The sequence below is a fragment of the Panulirus ornatus genome, chromosome 34, assembly GCF_036320965.1.
Source record: "Panulirus ornatus isolate Po-2019 chromosome 34, ASM3632096v1, whole genome shotgun sequence".
In the NCBI taxonomy this organism is placed as follows: domain Eukaryota; kingdom Metazoa; phylum Arthropoda; class Malacostraca; order Decapoda; family Palinuridae; genus Panulirus; species Panulirus ornatus.
The window spans coordinates 224,789-245,248 of NC_092257.1; the positions used below are offsets into that span (position 1 = coordinate 224,789).

At 50.2% G+C, this 20,460-nt stretch overlaps 1 protein-coding gene across 1 annotated transcript in view; it reads right to left on the bottom strand.

Annotated features, from left to right (window-relative positions):
* VGlut (Vesicular glutamate transporter) overlaps positions 1–20,460 on the bottom strand; it is a 191,002-nt gene that overhangs the window by 25,597 nt on the left and 144,945 nt on the right. Inside the window, exons 8-11 of the mRNA XM_071682119.1 lie at positions 14,961–15,075; positions 1,259–1,433; positions 705–823; positions 49–216 (exon numbers count right to left, since the gene is read on the bottom strand). Coding sequence (XP_071538220.1) covers positions 49–216; positions 705–823; positions 1,259–1,433; positions 14,961–15,075 — 577 coding nt within the window. The remainder of the gene's footprint in view (positions 1–48; positions 217–704; positions 824–1,258; positions 1,434–14,960; positions 15,076–20,460) is intronic.

The window sequence follows — 20,460 nt, forward strand, 5'->3', positions numbered from 1 at the left end:
AGGATGACCCCACATGACCTCTGACAACCATGACCACTGACAACCCACCTTGGCTATGTTGAAGTCGAACACCTCCTTGAAGTATGTCGGCTGAGAGATGATGAGCAGGTAGAAGGTCCAGGAGCGGGCGACGTTGGCTACGATGATGGCCCACACCGGCATGGAGGCAGCGAACGCTCGCCACGGGGTGGAGGCGAAGGTCGGCTGCTTCGCCACCTGTGCAGGTAAGAAGGTGGGAGGAGGATGTTATAGGTGGTGGGTGTCAGCGAGTGCGTGCCTTGCTTGTAACTCACGTGTAAGTATATGTATGGTTGAATGTTTATGTGTTTTTACGTCCTTTAACAGCTTATAGTCGGCGCACGTCAAGGAGAAGTGTGAATACAACGTTCGTATGACCTACGATGTTACACTCAGGTAAGTGTGTACGAGAAGCATGAACCTATACAAACATCTCCTTCATTACCTGTCCTCACTACTACTACTGCCAGACCCCCTGAGTCCCAACTTGTAGGAAACAATGATGACCAGACCTCTCCCTGCAGACCACAACCCCCCCCCCCCCCACCACACACACACACACACACTTGGAGGACCAGCAAGATATGAGACACTGTTCCTGATCCAACCTTTTGGTCGGCCAAACATGAGGAGGCCGAAGTGTTCCCCACCCTCCATACTGCAGCAGGAGGTCAGCGTCCACTCACCTGCTTGCCAAGGCTCTCCTCGATGTAGATCTGCTCTCTGGCGGAGATGGTCGGATGCGTGGCCGGTTTCTCGAAGGCTAACCAGTACCAGATGAAGCCCCACGCGATGCCGGCCATACCTGAGGTAGAGCCAAGCACAGCGTTAGTGGCACTAATGCTAAACTTATCAAGTACCTCCATGTATTAGTCCCACCTACCTGTAGCGGTGCCTAGGTATGGTATGCACCTGTAAGGCTGCTAGTGATGCCTGGGGAAGGTTATAAAGGTGGGTTGTTACGAGAAGCTAATGAGGTAACAAGCTGAGTGATCACTGATGGTTGTGGTAGTAAGACAACAGGCTGTGGCACCTGCCTGCCGGTGTACTGAGCTGGTTGTTGGTGACTGCTGGTGAGGGAGCCAGTCAGTAGCGGCAGCAGTGTTCCTCAAACCACACCCACAACCAGCAGAACACACCAGCTACACAGGTGATGATTAACAGTGACCAACACAGCTAACAACGAGTTACCTACTACAGGTATGGAGAGTCTCGCCTGCGTCAAGCAACGGCTTCTTACCGTAGAAGTAGAAGGGGGCTGGCCAGCCGATTCCCTCCGTCAGCCAGGCTGAAAGCGGCATCCCCAGGACGGCGCCGGCGTAGCTGCCGCAGAAGGCGAGTGTGGCCAGACGGGACCTCTCCAGGGGCGGCGACCAGTTCCTCCAGATCCCGTGACACGCCGGGTATGTCACACCCTGGTGGAGGAGAAGGTAATGTCAGGGAACGAGAACCAAAGGTAGTGTGGCCCTGTGTTACCTCCATCATAACTGACCACCACACTCACACTGACTGACGGAACTGCTTCCTACCACATCACCACCACTATCCCTCACCATCACCACTATCCCTCACCATCACTATCCTTGGGAACAATAAGGTGGTCAGAGAAAGCAATGAGCAAGCAGCGAGGAGTGGAGAGGAGCGCGCGCTCCGGGAGGACATGAGCTTCGTGCACCATCCGTCCTGACTTACAGTGAAATATTGATGTGGCTCGCTAACCTCTCTCCCAGCCTCCCCCTCCCTGCTACACCTGAACCCCTTCCCCTCGCCACCTGCCACCTTACTCCGACCCAAACCTCCCCAGTTCCACCTGTAGGTGATCACCTCCCACTTTCTCCTCCGGAAATAAAAAAAAAATCCATCCCATCTGGCCACTATCCCGGCCCCCCCCCGTGTGTGTGTGTGTGTGTGTGTGTGTGTGTGTGTGTGTGTGTGTGTGTGTGTGTGTGTGTCATTAAGCAGGTCATTCAAACATGTCCGTCCTAACATAAAGGCCAACATTTACTCATCATGCATTCATTAATGATAATTCAGACCGAAAACATCAAGGATCAGGTTGGTGCTACAACCAGCGAGATCAAGCGTGACGAACTCCCGCAACATGACTCTAGAAGTGTGAGGGTTGGTCATGCCGGACACACCATCCATACTGATGGAGACACACGTCCTACTCTCCCAGCACACACACACGCACACACACACACACACACACACACACACACACACACACACACACACACAATGATGACATGGTAAACACAGCCAGGATACACAAGTTCAAAAAGCTGTTAGCCAGAGACAGTTCCAGAGATGAGGCCACACGAGTGTACACATCTTAGCGGATTGTACAAAGAGGGAATTCCAAACACCATCAGTATCGCTAGGGATCATTTACAATTCATCTATGCCAGTTTCGCCACCGTCACCTCCTGTGGCCACAGATCCCTCGACCTCGCGTTACATATCACAACCAAAATGGCATCAAACCACATCCTAGCTAGCACAAACCACTACAAGAACAGGAACATACCACCAATCACGTTGAAAATTAACGAAACCAAATGTATACAAAGAAATTGGTATATTTTGTGTATCACCTCAGTGTGTGGCTGTGTGTAACACTGACCAAACCTTTACCATAAGCTACAGACGCTGTCCACCGGCCAGACATCCACCGCGCCTTCATTTGTACAAATTAGATAACTGTGGCTTCATAATCACGCCCCGGAAACGACGCTAAGAACCTAAGGCGTCTTATACTGGCAGTAGGGAGGAGTGTGTCAGCCAGGAGAGCCGGGACTGTGGGAAATCAGTCAACAAACGTTAGTGTTGAAGACGTCAACCTGGATGATGATGATCATGTAGTCCAGCTGATGATCACCACACAACACTCCACCACACAACACTCCACCACACAACACTCCACCACACAACACTCCACCACACAACACTCCACCACACAACACTCCACCACACAACACTCCACCACACAACACATGATCATCACCACACAACACTCCACCACACAACACTCCACCACACAACACTCCACCACACAACACATGATCATCACCACACAACACTCCACCACACAACACTCCACCACACACACAGATCACCACAACACTCCACCACACAACACTCCACCACACAACACATGATCATCACCACACCACACTCCACCACACAACACTCCACCACACAACACTCCACCACACAACACATGATCATCACCACACCACACTCCACCACACAACACTCCACCACACAACACTCCACCACACAACACTCCACCACACAACACATGATCATCACCACACAACACTCCACCACACAACACATGATCATCACCACACAACACTCCACCACACAACACTCCACCACACAACACTCCACCACACAACACTCCACTACACAACACATGATCATCACCACACAACACTCCACCACACAACACATGATCATCACCACACAACACTCCACCACACAACACATGATCATCACCACACCACACTCCACCACACAACACATGATCATCACCACACAACACTCCACCACACAACACTCCACCACACAACACTCCACTACACAACACTCCACCACACAACACATGATCATCACCACACAACACTCCACCACACAACACATATGATCATCACCACACCACACTCCACCACACAACACATGATCATCACCACACAACACTCCACCACACAACACATGATCATCACCACACAACACTCCACCACACAACACTCCACCACACAACACATGATCATCACCACACAACACTCCACCACACAACACTCCACCACACAACACATGATCATCACCACACCACACTCCACCACACAACACTCCACCACACAACACATGATCATCACCACACAACACTCCACCACACAACACATGATCATCACCACACAACACTCCACCACACAACACTCCACCACACCACACTCCACCACACAACACTCCACCACACAACACATGATCATCACCACACAACACTCCACCACACAACACATGATCATCACCACACAACACTCCACCACACAACACTCCACCACACAACACTCCACCACACAACACTCCACCACACAACACTCCACCACACAACACATGATCATCACCACACAACACTCCACCACACAACACTCCACCACACAACACTCACCACACAACACTCCACCACACAACACATGATCATCACCACACAACACTCCACACAACACTCCACCACACAACACTCCACCACACAACACATGATCATCACCACACAACACTCCACCACACAACACTCCACCACACAACACTCCACCACACAACACATGAATCATCACCACACCACACTCCACCACACAACACTCCACCACACAACACTCCACCACACAACACATGATCATCACCACACCACACTCCACCACACAACACTCACACCACACAACACATGATCATCACACCACAACACTCCACCACACAACACTCCACCACACAACACATGATCATCACCACACAACACTCCACCACACAACACTCCACCACACAACACTCCACCACACAACACATGATCATCACCACACCACACTCCACCACACAACACTCCACCACACAACACTCCACCACACAACACTCCACCACACAACACTCCACCACACAACACATGATCATCACCACACAACACTCCACCACACAACACTCCACCACACAACACTCCACCACACAACACTCCACCACACAACACTCCACCACACAACACTCCACCACACAACACATGATCATCACCACACAACACTCCACCACACAACACATATGATCACCACACAATTTTCCAGTTCTTTCTCATTTTCATGACCAATTCGTAAGTGTAAAGTGTGGTTTATATTAAGATACAGCTATAAAGCTATCGTAAGATACAGCTATAAAGCTATATTAAGATACAGCTATAAAGCTATCGTAAGATACAGCTATAAAGCTATATCAAGATACAGCTATAAAGCTATCGTAAGATACAGCTTAAAGCTATAGTAAGATACAGTTATAAAGCTATATGATGGATGAAAATATAACACACAAGGCTGAATCCTTGGTTACACCAAAACAATAATGTTCACATGGATGTGAGCAGCAGGGAGTGGCTGAGGGTGTACACACGTGTGTACACACTCATAGATGGTCAGTGCCACACACCCCAGCCCTGATGACCAGGATGTGGGCCAGTCACGTCATACAACACGTCTCGCAAATATTGTTTTCTTACAAATTGTGACTAAAAAGTCAAACAATAGATCAGAAATATATGTAAGAAACACTTGCCTAAAAATATGCCGAAAAAAAAGGCCAGAATGGATGGCGTCGACAGAATTGTAGCAGTGGAGGGGTGAGGAAAATGTGGTGTGTGGAGGAGGAGGGTGTATGGAAAGGCTGGGGAGGGGACGTGGTGTGTAGAAGGGGAGGTATGGAGGGATACACTAATGGCGACAATGGAGGTGGTCACCCACGACAAATGGGTCGCACCGCACGAAACAACGACAGGGGAATCGCTGTCGTCTGCCCCAGGAAGAAGGGGAGCTTCCTTAGCTGCTGGTGTCTGCTGGAGGGAGACAGTTGCCTTCAGTGTACCACAAGTGGCCGGAACCTGGCCACTGGTAGTGGTGCTAGAGGGCCACCAGTACTGATGTTGAATATGATTCAACGACGTTAACAACGGTCTGTTGACTTACATTACAGGTCGTAAAAACTGTCTGTTAACTCAACGGCAGTAGCAATGGTCTGTGGGGGATATATCTAACGATCGTAAACCGGCGCCAATCAAAATGAGGCGGGAGTTACTTAGATGATTGTGTTCACGCCTCGTTACAACCCCATCAACTGACGTGATTTTTTCGTCTACAATGAATAGGAACGTGATCATGGCGTTCCCCTGCTACCCGTGGTGGTTGTGACGACCCAGGCTGGGGTGGTAGTGGTTGTGACGACCCAGGCTGGGGTGGTAGTGGTTGTGACGACCCAGGCTGGGGTTGTAGTGGTTGTGACGACCCAGGCTGGGGTTGTAGTGGTTGTGACGACCCAGGCTGGGGTTGTAGTGGTTGTGACGACCCAGGCTGGGGTGGTAGTGGTTGTGACGACCCAGGCTGGGGTTGTAGTGGTTGTGACGACCCAGGCTGGGGTTGTAGTGGTTGTGACGACCCAGGCTGGGGTTGTAGTGGTTGTGACGACCCAGGCTGGGGTTGTAGTGGTTGTGACGACCCAGGCTGGGGTTGTAGTGGTTGTGACGATCCTAGTTGGCTGGTTGTCTGGAGGTTGTGACGACATTGGCTGGTTGTCTGATGGTTGTGACGACCCCTGTTGGTTGTCTGGTTGTTCTTACGACTCTGTCTGGCTGTCTCGTGATTATGGCGATCCTGGTTGACTGTCTGGTGGTTGTGACAACCCTGGTTGTTTTAGTGCTTGTGACGACCCTGGTTGGTTGTCTGGTTGTTGTGACGACCCTGGTTGGTTGTCTGGTTGCTGTGACGACCCTGGTTGGTTGTCTGGTTGTTGTGACGACCGTGATTGGTTGGTTTATGGTTGGCTGGGTCATGGGAGCTAGTGCGACTGTAGTCAGGTTATGTATCATCATTGGGTTGGTCACATTCAGTGCTCAAACAGTCACTTCTGAACAGCAGAGGTCCAGCTAACTACCCCACACCACCCAGGTCATCCAGCTAACTACCCCACACCACCCAGGTCATCCAGCTAACTACCCCACACCACCCAGGTCATCCCACATAACACCAAGATAGTCTACGGGGCCAAGCAATCATAGTTCACTACTGCTATCACAGACAAGACTTGACCTTGGTAGGTACATAACTACACAGGTGACTAAACCCACACAAACGCACATACATAGTATATATCACTACACACACACACACACACACACACACACACACACACACACATGATCATATCGCACACTGCTACACACGTACGAACATCGCTCTGATGCCAAACACACTGATGAACAGACACACAACACATGAAGGATGTTGACACGTTGATATATATACATAAATATCGACATAGGTACTAACACCTGTATACATGTATTGAAACACCTGGAGATACATAGGTACTAACACCTGTATACATGTATTGAAACACCTGGAGATACATAGGTACTAACACCTGTATACATGTATTGAAACACCTGGAGATATGTACACAAACATATAAGGAAGTCGTCTACCTGACCATCTGTCACACACACATAAGTGGAACGATACAGTTGAACGTTCGTACAGACACCTCCCACACTCTGCAACTGAGACCCGAGAAAGAGGCCAAGGACATATTCATTCACCCTACTCTCTCAACTCCACTACTCAGATACAAACAGAGAGAGAGAGAGAGAGAGAGAGAGAGAGAGAGAGAGAGAGAGAGAGAGAGAGAGAGAGAGAGAGAGAGAGACCAGACCCCATGATGCTCGTACAAAAGTGTGGGGGGGGGGGGACGATCTGTTAATTACTGAATCTGATTCACTACCGGACGCCTTCTGAGCTTCGCTTATCCACGGATTACCAGATAGGGCAGCGCAGGGGGACCCGCCAGGGGAAGAACACGGCAACTGATGAGAGAGAGAGAGAGAGAGAGAGAGAGAGAGAGAGAGAGAGAGAGAGAGAGAGAGAGAGAGAGAGAGAGAGAGAGAGGGGGGGGGGGGGGGGAGGGAGGAAGAGGAAGAGGGAGAGGGAGAGAGAGAGAGAGAGAGAGAGAGAGAGAGAGAGAGAGAGAGAGAGAGGGGGGGGGGGGGGAGGGAGGGAGGAAGAGGGAGAGAGAGAGAGAGAGAGAGAGAGAGAGAGAGAGAGAGAGAGAGAGAGAGAGAGAGAGAGAGAGAGAGAGAGCGCTACGCATGATGGTAAAGGATGAGAAAATTGTGGAGGGAGAGGAGGAGAGGAGGAGCTCAGAGGGTGGTGTGCACGAGCAGGGGGTGGAGGGTACACAGCCCCGACGAAGGATCAGTGAAAGGAGAACGACCACAGAGGGAGTATGGAGAGAGTTAAGTGATTAGAGAGAGAGAGAGAGAGAGAGAGAGAGAGAGAGAGAGAGAGAGAGAGAGAGAGAGAGAGAGAGAGAGAGAATAGAGGAAAGCAATAAAGGAGAGTAAACCAAGTTTCGACATAAATGGACAGGATAATGAAGATTAATTATGGATAACTGACAGAGTTGTTAGAAAAGGGAAAGTAAAGGATATTTAGGGTAATAATGAATAGGAGGCTCTCTCTCTCTCTCTCTCTCTCTCTCTCTCTCTCTCTCTCTCTCTCTCTCTCTCTCTCTCTCCTCTCTCTGTCCTGATCGTTTCTACCCACGAATAATCAAAAACGTCAAACACAAAATTGCCAAACCTAACTTAACCTATATTATCAAAATATCACTCCAGGACTGGAGACTAGCAGACGTACTACTATGTTCATAAAGAGAAGCGTGAAATGCTTAGCAATTGCCGTCCTATTAGCCTCCCATTATGTAAACTTGAAGGGTCGATCATTAAAGATGGTAGCCTACATGGTACACCACAGCCCGATCAGTAAGTCACACCACAAGGCGTTCATCATACCTTACAAACCTCCTTGAATTCTATCATAAATTGTTCAATATTCACGACAAGACAAAAGCAACAGATACTATATTTCTGGACTTCCAGAAAACATTCAGTAAAGTCTCCCACGTTAAACTGATGCATAAAGCCTAGGCCTTGAGAATTACTGGTTGCAGAGGAAATTGGCCAGAAGCCTGGTTACGTGACAGGAGGCAGGGTCGTAATGAATGGGGTCCCTCAGGGATCCGTGGTCACTTGTGGGGTCCCTCAGGGATCCGTGGTCACTTGTGGGGTCCCTCAGGGATCCGTGGTCACCCGTTACTTAGCCTTAGTCGTCTTATCATCCATCTTAACGATACTGACGTGGGCTGAATAACTTAGTGTCTAAATTTAATGATGAGAAAAGATCGGCAATGCCATATTAACTGAAGATAGGGTAAGATTACACGGGGGTCTAGATATATCGTGGAATGGTCTAGAAAATGGTAATTGTCATTTAACGTCAATAAATGTCGGCTGTTACAAGTAGGAAACCTCAAGAAAATATTCTGCTATGAAATGATGGACCACAAAATAAAGGACAACCCTTCACAGTAGAGCCAGCACTGCCAACGAGAGGAGATGGACCAAAACTTAGGGGATACCTAGTTAATCTGGACTGTACGACATTACTAACTCGTGGAATAAGCTCCCAGAACGTGTGGTTTAGAGCAATACTCTTAATATCTTCAAAATTAGCCTTAATCATCACTAGTCACTCTCCGGTACTGAATAATCCATTTCATCAATCACCATAACATGGCATGTTATGTTACATTTTCAACCAGTGATCTCTCCCTGGCCAGACTGCGGTAACACACCAACATTGATTAACCTACGTCACCTGCTTTGAGAGAGTAAGTAACAATTATTGTAGCATTCTTCAACATTAGGAATAATAGAGAAATGGTAAGTCGAGAGGCTGGAGCGCAAGTTTATCCTAACTCTTGTCTTTATAACAAAAAGTGAAGGGATGCATGTTGTTGGTGAAGGGATGCATGTTGTTGGTGAAGGGATGCATGTTGTTGGTGATGGGATGCATGTTGTTGGTGAAGGGATGCATGTTGTTGGTGATGGGATGCATGTTGTTGGTAATGGGATGCATGTTGTTGGTGATGGGATGCATGATCGTATATGTCCATTCTAACTTACAACTTTACTATAAACATTTTCTTCGAGGATATTGATCGTGCAAGGTATCTTCCCTACCTTGTTGCCGGAGGGAGGGGATGTGGCAGGGGAAGAACCTTTGCTTTGCTATTCTTTTCTTCCGCTTTTAAGAAGCCAGCATATATTGTGTTAAAGGCCAGACCACCTCACTTGGACCTCTCTCTCTCTCCCTACCCCATCTTCCCTCGCCTTCTTCACTCCCTGCCTCTCAGCAGCAGCGATAGACGCCCTGCCCTCCAACACAGGAAATGACACCGATTACCAAGCTTGCATTTCTATTCTCTGGAGGAGCCTCTAGGTGTGTTTATCTCCTGACGCGCCTTCCCCGTCAGATAAACTCTTGATTGCCCTCTCCCTCACCCCATGCTGGCCCCACCAGACTCCCTCACCCAGTCCCACCAGATCCCTCTCCCAGACACGCCAAACCCTCTCTCTCACACCCACCAGACCCTCTCTCCCAGCCCCACTAGACTCTGTCACACACGTCCACATGATCCTCTCTCCCAGCCCCGCCAGACCCCCTTTCCCAACCCCCTTTCCCAGCCCCACCAGACCCCTAATGTATCTCCACCAGACCCACCGGACCCTATCACCCAGACCCATCACATCATCTCTACACGACCCATCACGCCATCTTTCTAAGCCCCACCAGAACCCCTCACCCAACTCCACTAGACCCCCTTGCTAAGCTCCATCAGACCCCTCTCAGCCCAGCCCCACCAGATCCCCTTTTCCAGACCCACTAAATCCCCTAATCCGGCCCCATCAAACGCCTTGGCGTAGCTCTCCAGACCCCCTCATCCATCCCCACTAGTCTCCCTTTCCCAACCCCACCAGACCCCCTCATCCGGCCCCACCACACATGCCCCCCCTCCCCTTACCCTAGCTCAGCGCTACCGGACCCCTCTCACCCAACACTACCAGATCCCCTTTCCCAGCCCCACCAGAGCTCCTCATTCAACTCCATTAGACCCCCCTCACCTCACCTAGCCCAACCAAAATTCCTCATCCTTCTCCACCAGATCCCGTCATCCAACCCAGCAGGCTCCCTCGCCAAGCTCCCCCAGGCCCAGTCCCCAGCTCTAAGAAAACCCCCTCGCCGGCACCTGAGTGTTGTACACCAGACCAGCACCTGAGTGTTGTACACCAGACCAGCACCTGAGTGTTGTAGACCAGACCAGCACCTGAGTGTTGTACACCAGACCAGCACCTGAGTGTTGTACACCAGACCAGCACCTGAGTGTTGTACACCAGACCAGCACCTGAGTGTTGTACACCAGACCAGCACCTGAGTGTTGTAGACCAGACCAGCACCTGAGTGTTGTAGACCAGACTAGCACCTGAGTGTTGTACACCAGACCAACACTTGAGTGTTGTAGACCAGGACAGCACCTGAGTGTTGTAGACCAGACCAGCACCTGAGTGTTGTACACCAGACCAACACCTGAGTGTTGTACACCAGACCAGCACCTGAGTGTTGTACACCAGACCAACACCTTGAGTGTGTTAGACCAGGACAGCACCGAGTGTTGTAGACCAGACCAGCACCTGAGTGTTGTACACCAGACCAACACCTGAGTGTTGTACACCAGACCAGCACCTGAGTGTTGTACACCAGACCAGCACCTGAGTGTTGTAGACCAGACCAGCACCTGAGTGTTGTAGACCAGACTAGCACCTGAGTGTTGTAGACCAGACCAACACCTGAGTGTTGTAGACCAGGACAGCACCTGAGTGTTGTAGACCAGACCAGCACCTGAGTGTTGTAGACCAGGACAGCACCTGAGTGTTGTAGACCAGACCAGCACCTGAGTGTTGTAGACCAGACCAGCACCTGAGTGTTGTACACCAGACCAGCACCTGAGTGTTGTAGACCAGACCAGCACCTGAGTGTTGTAGACCAGACCAGCACCTGAGTGTTGTAGACCAGGACAGCACCTGAGTGTTGTAGGCCAGAGCAGCACGTGAGTGTTGCAGACCAGACCAACACCTGAGTGTTGTAGACCTGGACAGCACGTGAGAAGCTACCATGTAAGCATGCCTAACGATGACAACCTACCCGTGGCAGCTCTGGATACAACCTACCAATTCTCTAAATCAGATTAAGTCATCTAGCTGGAGGGTCCAGTCCCCCCTCACTACACCACACCCACCAGCCTGCGATTCTTCTTTCCATATTCCTTACAAAGAGATTTTATACTTTTCTCTTCGTTCGTTCACCTCAATGTGAAGCTGCTTGTTTAGAAACGTACATCCAAGCCGGAGGTCTCCCATGTCCACACACACACACACACACACACACACACACACACACACACACACATGTGTACGTCACCACACAGCATGAGGACGACACCTCCGGAAATTCACGTGATGATTAATGTTGAGGTGGAGTTGGTCGGGCGGTCGGGCGGCGGAGGTTTAACATGACTGTTGTACTAAGTTACAATCCTCACCACTTTCTTCCCGAGGTAACGCTTACATGGCCTCTTCCAGATGACTTGTATACAGCAGCCCCAGGCCTGCTATACACACGTTCTGTCTACACTGTCTGCTCCTCCACACGTTCTGTCTACACCGTCAGCTCCTCCACACGTTCTGTCTACACCGTCAGCTCCTCCACACGTTCCGTCTAGAATGTCCACTCCTTCTCCACCTCCCCGTCAGTGTTCCTTATCATCTGGTACTCATCTGGTGACTTACCCAAACCCGTCCCTGTAGCAACTCCAATTTCATAAATTTACTCCCGTAAGTTACATGAAAGGACAACGATAATGAAGATGTGAAAAACAGAGATGGAAATTGAAGGTACAAGGAAGACAGGCGCCGACTGGAGGTACAAGGAGGAGAAGTAAGGCATGGAGGGCAACATGCGGGCACACGGGCAATACTAGCAGCCATGAAGGTATGTTTGCGGCTGGAGGTGGGTAGCACCGCAGGTCATGCGGCACACGCCTGCTGATGACCTTGGAGGAAGATGGCACAGGAGGAAGATGGCACAGGAGGAAGATGGCACAGGAGGAAGATGTTAACTAAGAGAATACAAACATGGGATCCAGCAGGTCAGAAGTGAACACAAGGTAAGGCAAGGATGGCCGTCATCCAATTAAGGAGGAGAGAAAGACCACGGAAGGAAGCAGGAGAAGCCAACAGCCAGGGGCACGCTCACCTACTGCCCTCCTGCAACACCACCTCCTACATGAAGAGAAAGAGGGAAGGATGAGGAGGGAAAAATGGGAGAGGGAGGAAGACGAGGGAAGGAAGAGGAACAGAAAGAACTGCAACATGGGGGAGGAGAGGAGAAAGAGAATGAAAAGAGGAAAAGGAGGAAAAGTAGGAGGAATGAAAAGGAAAATAAGTAAAATACTGAGAGAAGTACAAGAGGGAGGCAGGGGGAGGGGGGGTGGGGTGGGGGGCTGGCCGCGGGCAAGAGAGCTACTTCCGTCAAGCAGCCAACAAAAGCTCTCCTCCTCCTCCTGCCTCCCCTACCACACACACACACACACACACACACACACACACACACACACACACGCCCGTCCTCTCTCATAATCCCATTATTTCTAACAACATTGTACATTATAAGGTACAACTTCACCTCGCTAAAGTAATCAGTTGTTCACATTTACAAGTCTGGAATAGTGAGGTGGTGAGTGCCATCTTGCTGGCCTGTGTTGTGGTCAAGTGCTGGGGCGCCACTGTGCCTGACTTGGTCCTGCACACCTGACCACTGACCATATCAGCTGGATGGCAGGTGCTGGTGAGCAGCCATACTGGACAAGGTTGTGTGTGTCAGGTCTTCGGAGGATAGGGTCAAGTGTAGAGAATGAGTAGCCATTGTTACAGGCTGGTGGGTGAGATCAAACATGTCACAAGTGCATGAGGCAGATGTACATACTCCAGCCCCAACACTCGCCTACCACAACCCTCACGTAACATAAGACACATTAGGCTACAATATATTTGAGGCAGGAGTGTATACATACATCAGGTAGTAACGTACAGCATGTCCACGCCAGGAGCAAGGCTCTATCAATCCCAAGGTTTCCGATTCTAAACTTTGCAATATACAGCTGATCCATAACCTTCCTTGTGTGAGGATATAAGACCATCCATCTGCTGTACAATACGTGCCGTATCATGTAAATATCACAAGAAACATTTCAAGTATTGACTATCATGTGAACCAGTCATCGTGGCGCCTCTATCATGACATTTGCATCCACGTCAGTAACTCACACTGTAAACACCTCTCATGATCTTCCTGTGTCTCTCTTGTTACTAACTATTCTGAGGTGTTCCACCATGTGCTTCTTCTTCCCCCACTACAACTACACCTCCTTCCACCTCAACTAACCTACAGCCCCTTCCCTCCCCCTCAGAACTGGAGCAGCTGCTCTCTCTCTCTCTCTCTCTCTCTCTCTCTCTCTCTCTCTCTCTCTCTCTCTCTCTCTCTCTCTCTCTCTCTGTAGTATCTCCCCTCACCCCCTCCCGTCTCTAACCGCGACAGGACTCTTTAGAATTGATGATGACACAAGACTCATCAGCGCTACCATCCCCTTCTTTCCTCTTACCTCTCCCTCCTCCATCTCTACTTCCTTCCCTTCCCTCCCACCCTCTCCACCTGCATCTTCCTGTCCCTCCTTCCTACCTACCTCCATCTCTTTCCCCCGTTTATTTCCTCCCTCCCTCTTCTTCCATATCCCTAAGTCCTTTATCTCTCTTCTGCCTGCTACCTTCTCATGTTCCCCCTTCCCCTGTTCCCTCCTAGCCTTACACAGACCAGGAATGACCACCACCTACTTCCCTCCCCATCCTCGACGCGGCCCGTCCGCCTCCCTCTCCTTACCTGCACCCTCCCTCCATCTCTGCCCCTCCCTTCTCTCACCTGGAAAAGGCCAATACCACCTCTTCCGCCCTTATGCCTCTTCCCTCCCCTCCCCCCACATCCCCTCCCTCTCTCCAGCAATGCTACGTCCTGACCCCCCCCCCCCCCCCGGGGGAAGATTCCATCCAAGACTATGGTTGCTTACTGTCACCACCCGTTTCCCGACCCTAACTCTACCATGCCCTGATCTTTCCTACCCTCCTCACCTGGACATGGCCCTGAGAGCCCTCCTCACCTGGACCAGGCCCTGAAAGCCCTCCTCACCTCGACCAGGCCCTGGAGGATCCTGACGGCGATGACAGCGACGGGGTGGAGTCTGGAAGCGCCGGGGATGAGCAGGTTGAGCGTGGCCGAGGCTGTGATGGCCGAGCCGAACACCCTGTGTGGAGGAGGAGGTGAGACTTGCCTCTCTACCTTCACATACTACATACAAGTACACGACAACACACAACACAACATACTACACAACATACTATACAACATACAACACAACATATAAGTACAACATGAATGTAATACATCTCTTCCTACTAAGCAAGATTATGTATGGACGAGTAAATGTAATATATAAAGTGATATAAACTTGCCCTCGATTGTCAGTATTATTCAGTACACATCAACATGATGACATCACCGCATGACTCGTCATGTAAACTTGTCATGAATCACAGGACTAAGTCATGACATGTCAACACTGTGACACCTGTGACAAGGGTCAGTTTGCTGAGGCCACAACCATGACTTGCATGTCCTCCACTGTTCCTAGGACGATGGTAGAGGCACGTGACCAGGACGCCCAGACCCTCTCACCCATCACCAAGCAGACTGACTATTTACTGTCTGCAGCAGAACCCTCCTCAGCAGCTCCATGGTCACCACCACCAGCAGCAGAACCCTCCTCAGCACCTCCATGGTCACCACCACCAGCAGCAGCAGAACCCTCCTCAGCACCTCCATGGTCACCACCACCAGCAGCAGCAGAACCCTCCTCAGCACCTCCATGGTCACCACCACCAGCAGCAGCAGAACCCTCCTCAGCACCTCCATGGTCACCACCACCAGCAGCAGCAGAACCCTCCTCAGCACCTCCATGGTCACCACCACCACCAGCAGCAGAACCCTCCTCAGCACCTCCATGGTCACCACCACCAGCAGAATCCTTCCCACCCTCCCCAGTACCTGCAGGGACACCTCTCCCTATCCTCAGCTAACGCAGGTACCTCCTCTTCTCCTGCTCTCACCCTCTCCCTATCCTCAGCTGGCGCAGGTACCTCCTCTTCTCCTGCTCTCACCCTCTCCCTATCCTCAGCTAGCGCAGGTACCTCCTCTTCTCCTGCTCTCACCCTCTCCCTATCCTCATTCAGTCCAGGCGTCACCCCTCCCTTGTCCTCACTCTTTTTCCATTCTCAGCTGATCCATGCGTCCCCCCTCCTTCCCCCACCGTTACCACTCCTCCCAGGTCAAAACCAATCTACTCCGTCCACCCCATCAACGTTTATCTCTTCCTCCATCCTTCCATCCTCCATCCTTCCATCCTCCATCCTTCCATCCTTCCCCTTCACCCCTACAACTGATTTGCGAATCCCCTTCCCCAGGATCCGCCCCCGGCCAGCCTCCCCAACTCCCTGCATCACCTTCACATATCAATCTTCTTCCTTCTTACACGCCACCCTAGACGTTCCCAGCCAGCCAGCCAGCCAGCCAGCCTGCGCTCCCATACTCGCCAAGACCCAATTTTAAACCCTCTACTTATCCCCTCCACACCCACGCTTCAACCCCTCCCTCCCTCCACCCCCTTCCCCAATCAACGCTCCCTCCCCCCACACCGCTCAGGTCTCTTGTGGGTCATTGTTCATAAGAAACAAAGGTTGGGGCGGCGCTGTCTCTGCCCGGCCCAGCCTGGCCCGGCCCGGCCCGGCCCGGCCTGGCCCGCCAGTCTCTGCCGGTCCATTTGCCAAATTAAGTTTTCAGCTGTTCTGCTGCTTGTGATGGGGTGATGGGCTGGGGACGGGGGACGGAGGTGTGGGGAGTAAGGAGAGGAGTAAGAGCAAGAGGGGAGAAGACACCAGGCATTGACGGGAGGGGGGAGGGGAGGAAACGGGAGGGGAAAGGAAGGAGGTGAGACAAGGGGAGGGAGGGGAGGAAGGGAATGTGAAGCGAGCGGGAGGGAAGCTGGCAGGTGGGAGAGAGGAAAGTGTGGAAAGGGAAAGGACGGGACAGAGGTGGAGTAAGTGGGAGGGAAGAGTGAGTCTATGATGTGATGGAGGAAGAGAGAGGGAAGGGTGAGGGAGAGGGGGGGGGGGGTTATCAGGAGCCAGACACAAATAGCAAATGTCCGCCACCACACTACAACTCACACACCACACTGCCACCACACTACAACTCTCACACCACACTGCCACCACACTACAACTCTCACACCACACTGCCGCCACACTACAACTCTCACACCACACTGCCGCCACACTACAACTCTCACACCACACTGCCGCCACACTACAACTCTCACACCACACTGCCGCCACACTACAACTCTCACACCACACTGCCACCACACTACAACTCTCACACCACACTGCCGCCACACTACAACTCTCACACCACACTGCTGCCACACTACAACTCTCACACCACACTGCCACCACACTACAACTCTCACACCACACTGCCGCCACACTACAACTCTCACACCACACTGCCGCCACACTACAACTCTCACACCACACTGCCGCCACACTACAACTCTCACACCACACTGCCGCCATACTACAACTCTCACACCACACTGCCGCCACACTACAACTCTCACACCACACTGCCGCCACACTACAACTCTCACACCACACTGCCGCCACACTACAACTCTCACACCTCACTTCAGCACTGACAGCCACTCTCTTATTTTCTTTACTGTAGAAATTCAACAAGTAAAAACATCTACGTAGAAGAACGTAGACTAATATTATGAATGGAAGGATGGAGGGTTGGGTTAGTGAGTGGTGGTAGGAAGGATGGTACACAGGCAAATGCACAATAATGAAAATCAGGTGAATAACAACAGTGAGTCAATAATGAGGCAAATCTGGGGAGAGGCCGCTCGAGCCAGCAGGTCTGGCCGGGCAGCCGGATCAACCATTACTGTCAGACGCTGTCCCGTGCCACCGCCTCCATTGTTCATGTTACCAGGTTAATGTACCACCTGAGGGGATTACCAAGCTACTGTGAGGAAGAAACACTGTGTTGAGGGATGAGGTGCTACGATGAAAGGGATGGGGAGTTTTGGTGAGGGAAGGGGTTGCTGTAGAGAGAGGTGAGGACGGATAGCAAGAGACCTGATGGTTCATCTGTTGTGGCGGCCAAAAAAAAAAAAAAAAGAAATAGTGGCAAAACCAGAATAGCAAAACAGAGGCCACCTCGCAGCCTCCTCTCCCTCCAGCTCAGCTACCCACAGGAAGAACTTGAGATAAGAAAATAGAGGAGAGATACAGCAATGAACATTTTATATGAAAGTTGTGGAGTGTAAGTTCCGTATCAGTTTAACAATATCTGCTCTGCAGCTGAACTCTGAATAGAATGACTAGATTAGCGATAACGTAAATCTTTTGCTGATAGCAGACACAAGTGAAGTATTTGTCTAGTCTTGATATGCAGGTCAGTACAGGCAGTCTTGACGTGTTCAACAGGAACTTGTGTCTCTCAGTCCTCAACCGTTCTATGTCTGCAAACACGTTTGCCCACATTTTCATTACGCGTCCTTTCTTTTGACCTCGTATAATTATTTCTGGTCATTCATTACTCATCTAAAGTGAAGACCTTTTCGAATCTTATGAAACTGGAATACATCGATTGTTGGCCACATAATAAATGTATTGATTTATAATCATAAAGTGGGCCTAGCATAATTTTTCAGACATTTTTTCCCACATTCTCGCTTACCAATCATACATAGAAGAAACGAGTCGTACTGATCATTTCTAAATTGAGTGAACCCATCCAGGAAGATACTTTATTTACCGTGTGTAATAATCAGCCAAGCTGCCCCTGCCAGACGACTTTAATCGCAACATATCATTTGGCAACAGCAACTGTGGGCGGACGGGAGGCGCTGTCTACCGCATCTCAGGAGGTGTAACCTCACGATACACCAGTGACCATCCTGCTTCAGTACTCAAGGGAAACCTGTGATACGCCAGTGACCATCCCACTGCATTACGCGGGGAACAACCTGCAACACACCAGTAACCAACGCACTACATTACACGCTGGAGGGTGGGGAGTGAGGAGACACACCAGTGATAACGCTACTGCAGGAACTGTCTCCCTGCTACCACACTTTTCCTCTGCTTCACCTGTTGCTCTCCTAGTTCTACAGATTTTATATCCTTCTACTATCTAAACTCCTGCCATGAAACTGTGACATCCTCTCACCCGCAGGCCGAGATCCTCTACCTTGAGGATTTCAAAACGTTCACCATAGGGAATGGTTGAATTCCTCCCATATGAATGGTGGAGGGACTGAAGCTCTCACGTTCTCCAGTTAAAATGATCTAATACCCTGGATATGTAATCCTTGCTTGCTCCAAAATCTCTCCCCAGTTAATTCATCTGACCACACTCTCAAAATGTATCTATTTCAACGGCATCACCCCCCCCCCTTCAGCAGCCCCTTCCAAACGCAAATGTTGGCACCTTAACAATGCTGACTGAATAACTTCCAAAAATTCTCCTCTGACTTTTCGTGGGTAAGTTACGGTCTCTTATGTGGTGATGCTTCTGTCTCCGCCAAACGCATAACAGAAGTTAATGTTACGGGAATACAAGCGTTTGTCTCCTATTCCTCAAAAACGACATCTTCTTCCAATCCAGAGTTCAACCGTTCCTTTCTGGGGCCATTCAGGCAAGGATCAGGCATATCAGGTATGGAAAACTCTCCTTCCTCCGATTCCCATTCAGCATTCATCACTGCCCATGATCATTTTCAGCACGTTATCAAGGAGGCAAAACCTTACTTTACTCGAAGGAAGTGGACTAACCTCTCTTCTTCCTCCACTAGCTAGACCACTCGGCAAGCTGCTGCATCACACTGTGCAGCTCTTGTCTGCAACTCAAGGGTGGGCCGTTTTGAAAACTTTACCTACATCTCGAAGCTTTGGACCTCTCCACCCTCTCATTCCCAATAACTATGACCTGGTACATTATAAGAGACAGGTTCTTCACTCCCTGCTAAACTGATAAATATTTGTCCATGTCTCTTCTCTTTTTCTTTTCGTTAACTTCTCTATATTTCAATGAAGGCCCGGCCTTGATGTGGACTTTGGTCCGTGACTGGAACCTTCAACGCAAAAAACAAAATCATATCAAATTGATTATGATTATAATTACAAAAAAAAATACTTTGATAATGTCAAGTGACTATGTTGAGAGAGTCTCTTGAGTGAAGCAGATGCTGAGAAAAGTGAAAGACAGAGAGAGAGAGAGAGAGAGAGAGAGAGAGAGAGAGAGAGAGAGAGAGAGAGAGAGAGAGAGAGAGAGAGAGAGAGAGATTCACCGTACGTATCCACAACAATGAATTAGACCTCTTCTATGTTAACCTTGACATGACTGTTATTCCTACGTCCACACTGACATGACATGATGCAACCAACTCCTGTGTTCACACTTGACATGGAATATAATAAACATTGCACGACCCAGCTGCTTGATCTGAGGAATCACAAACATGGAGGGACGGCTCTACCTTGCTGCTGGTACACATGACGGACGA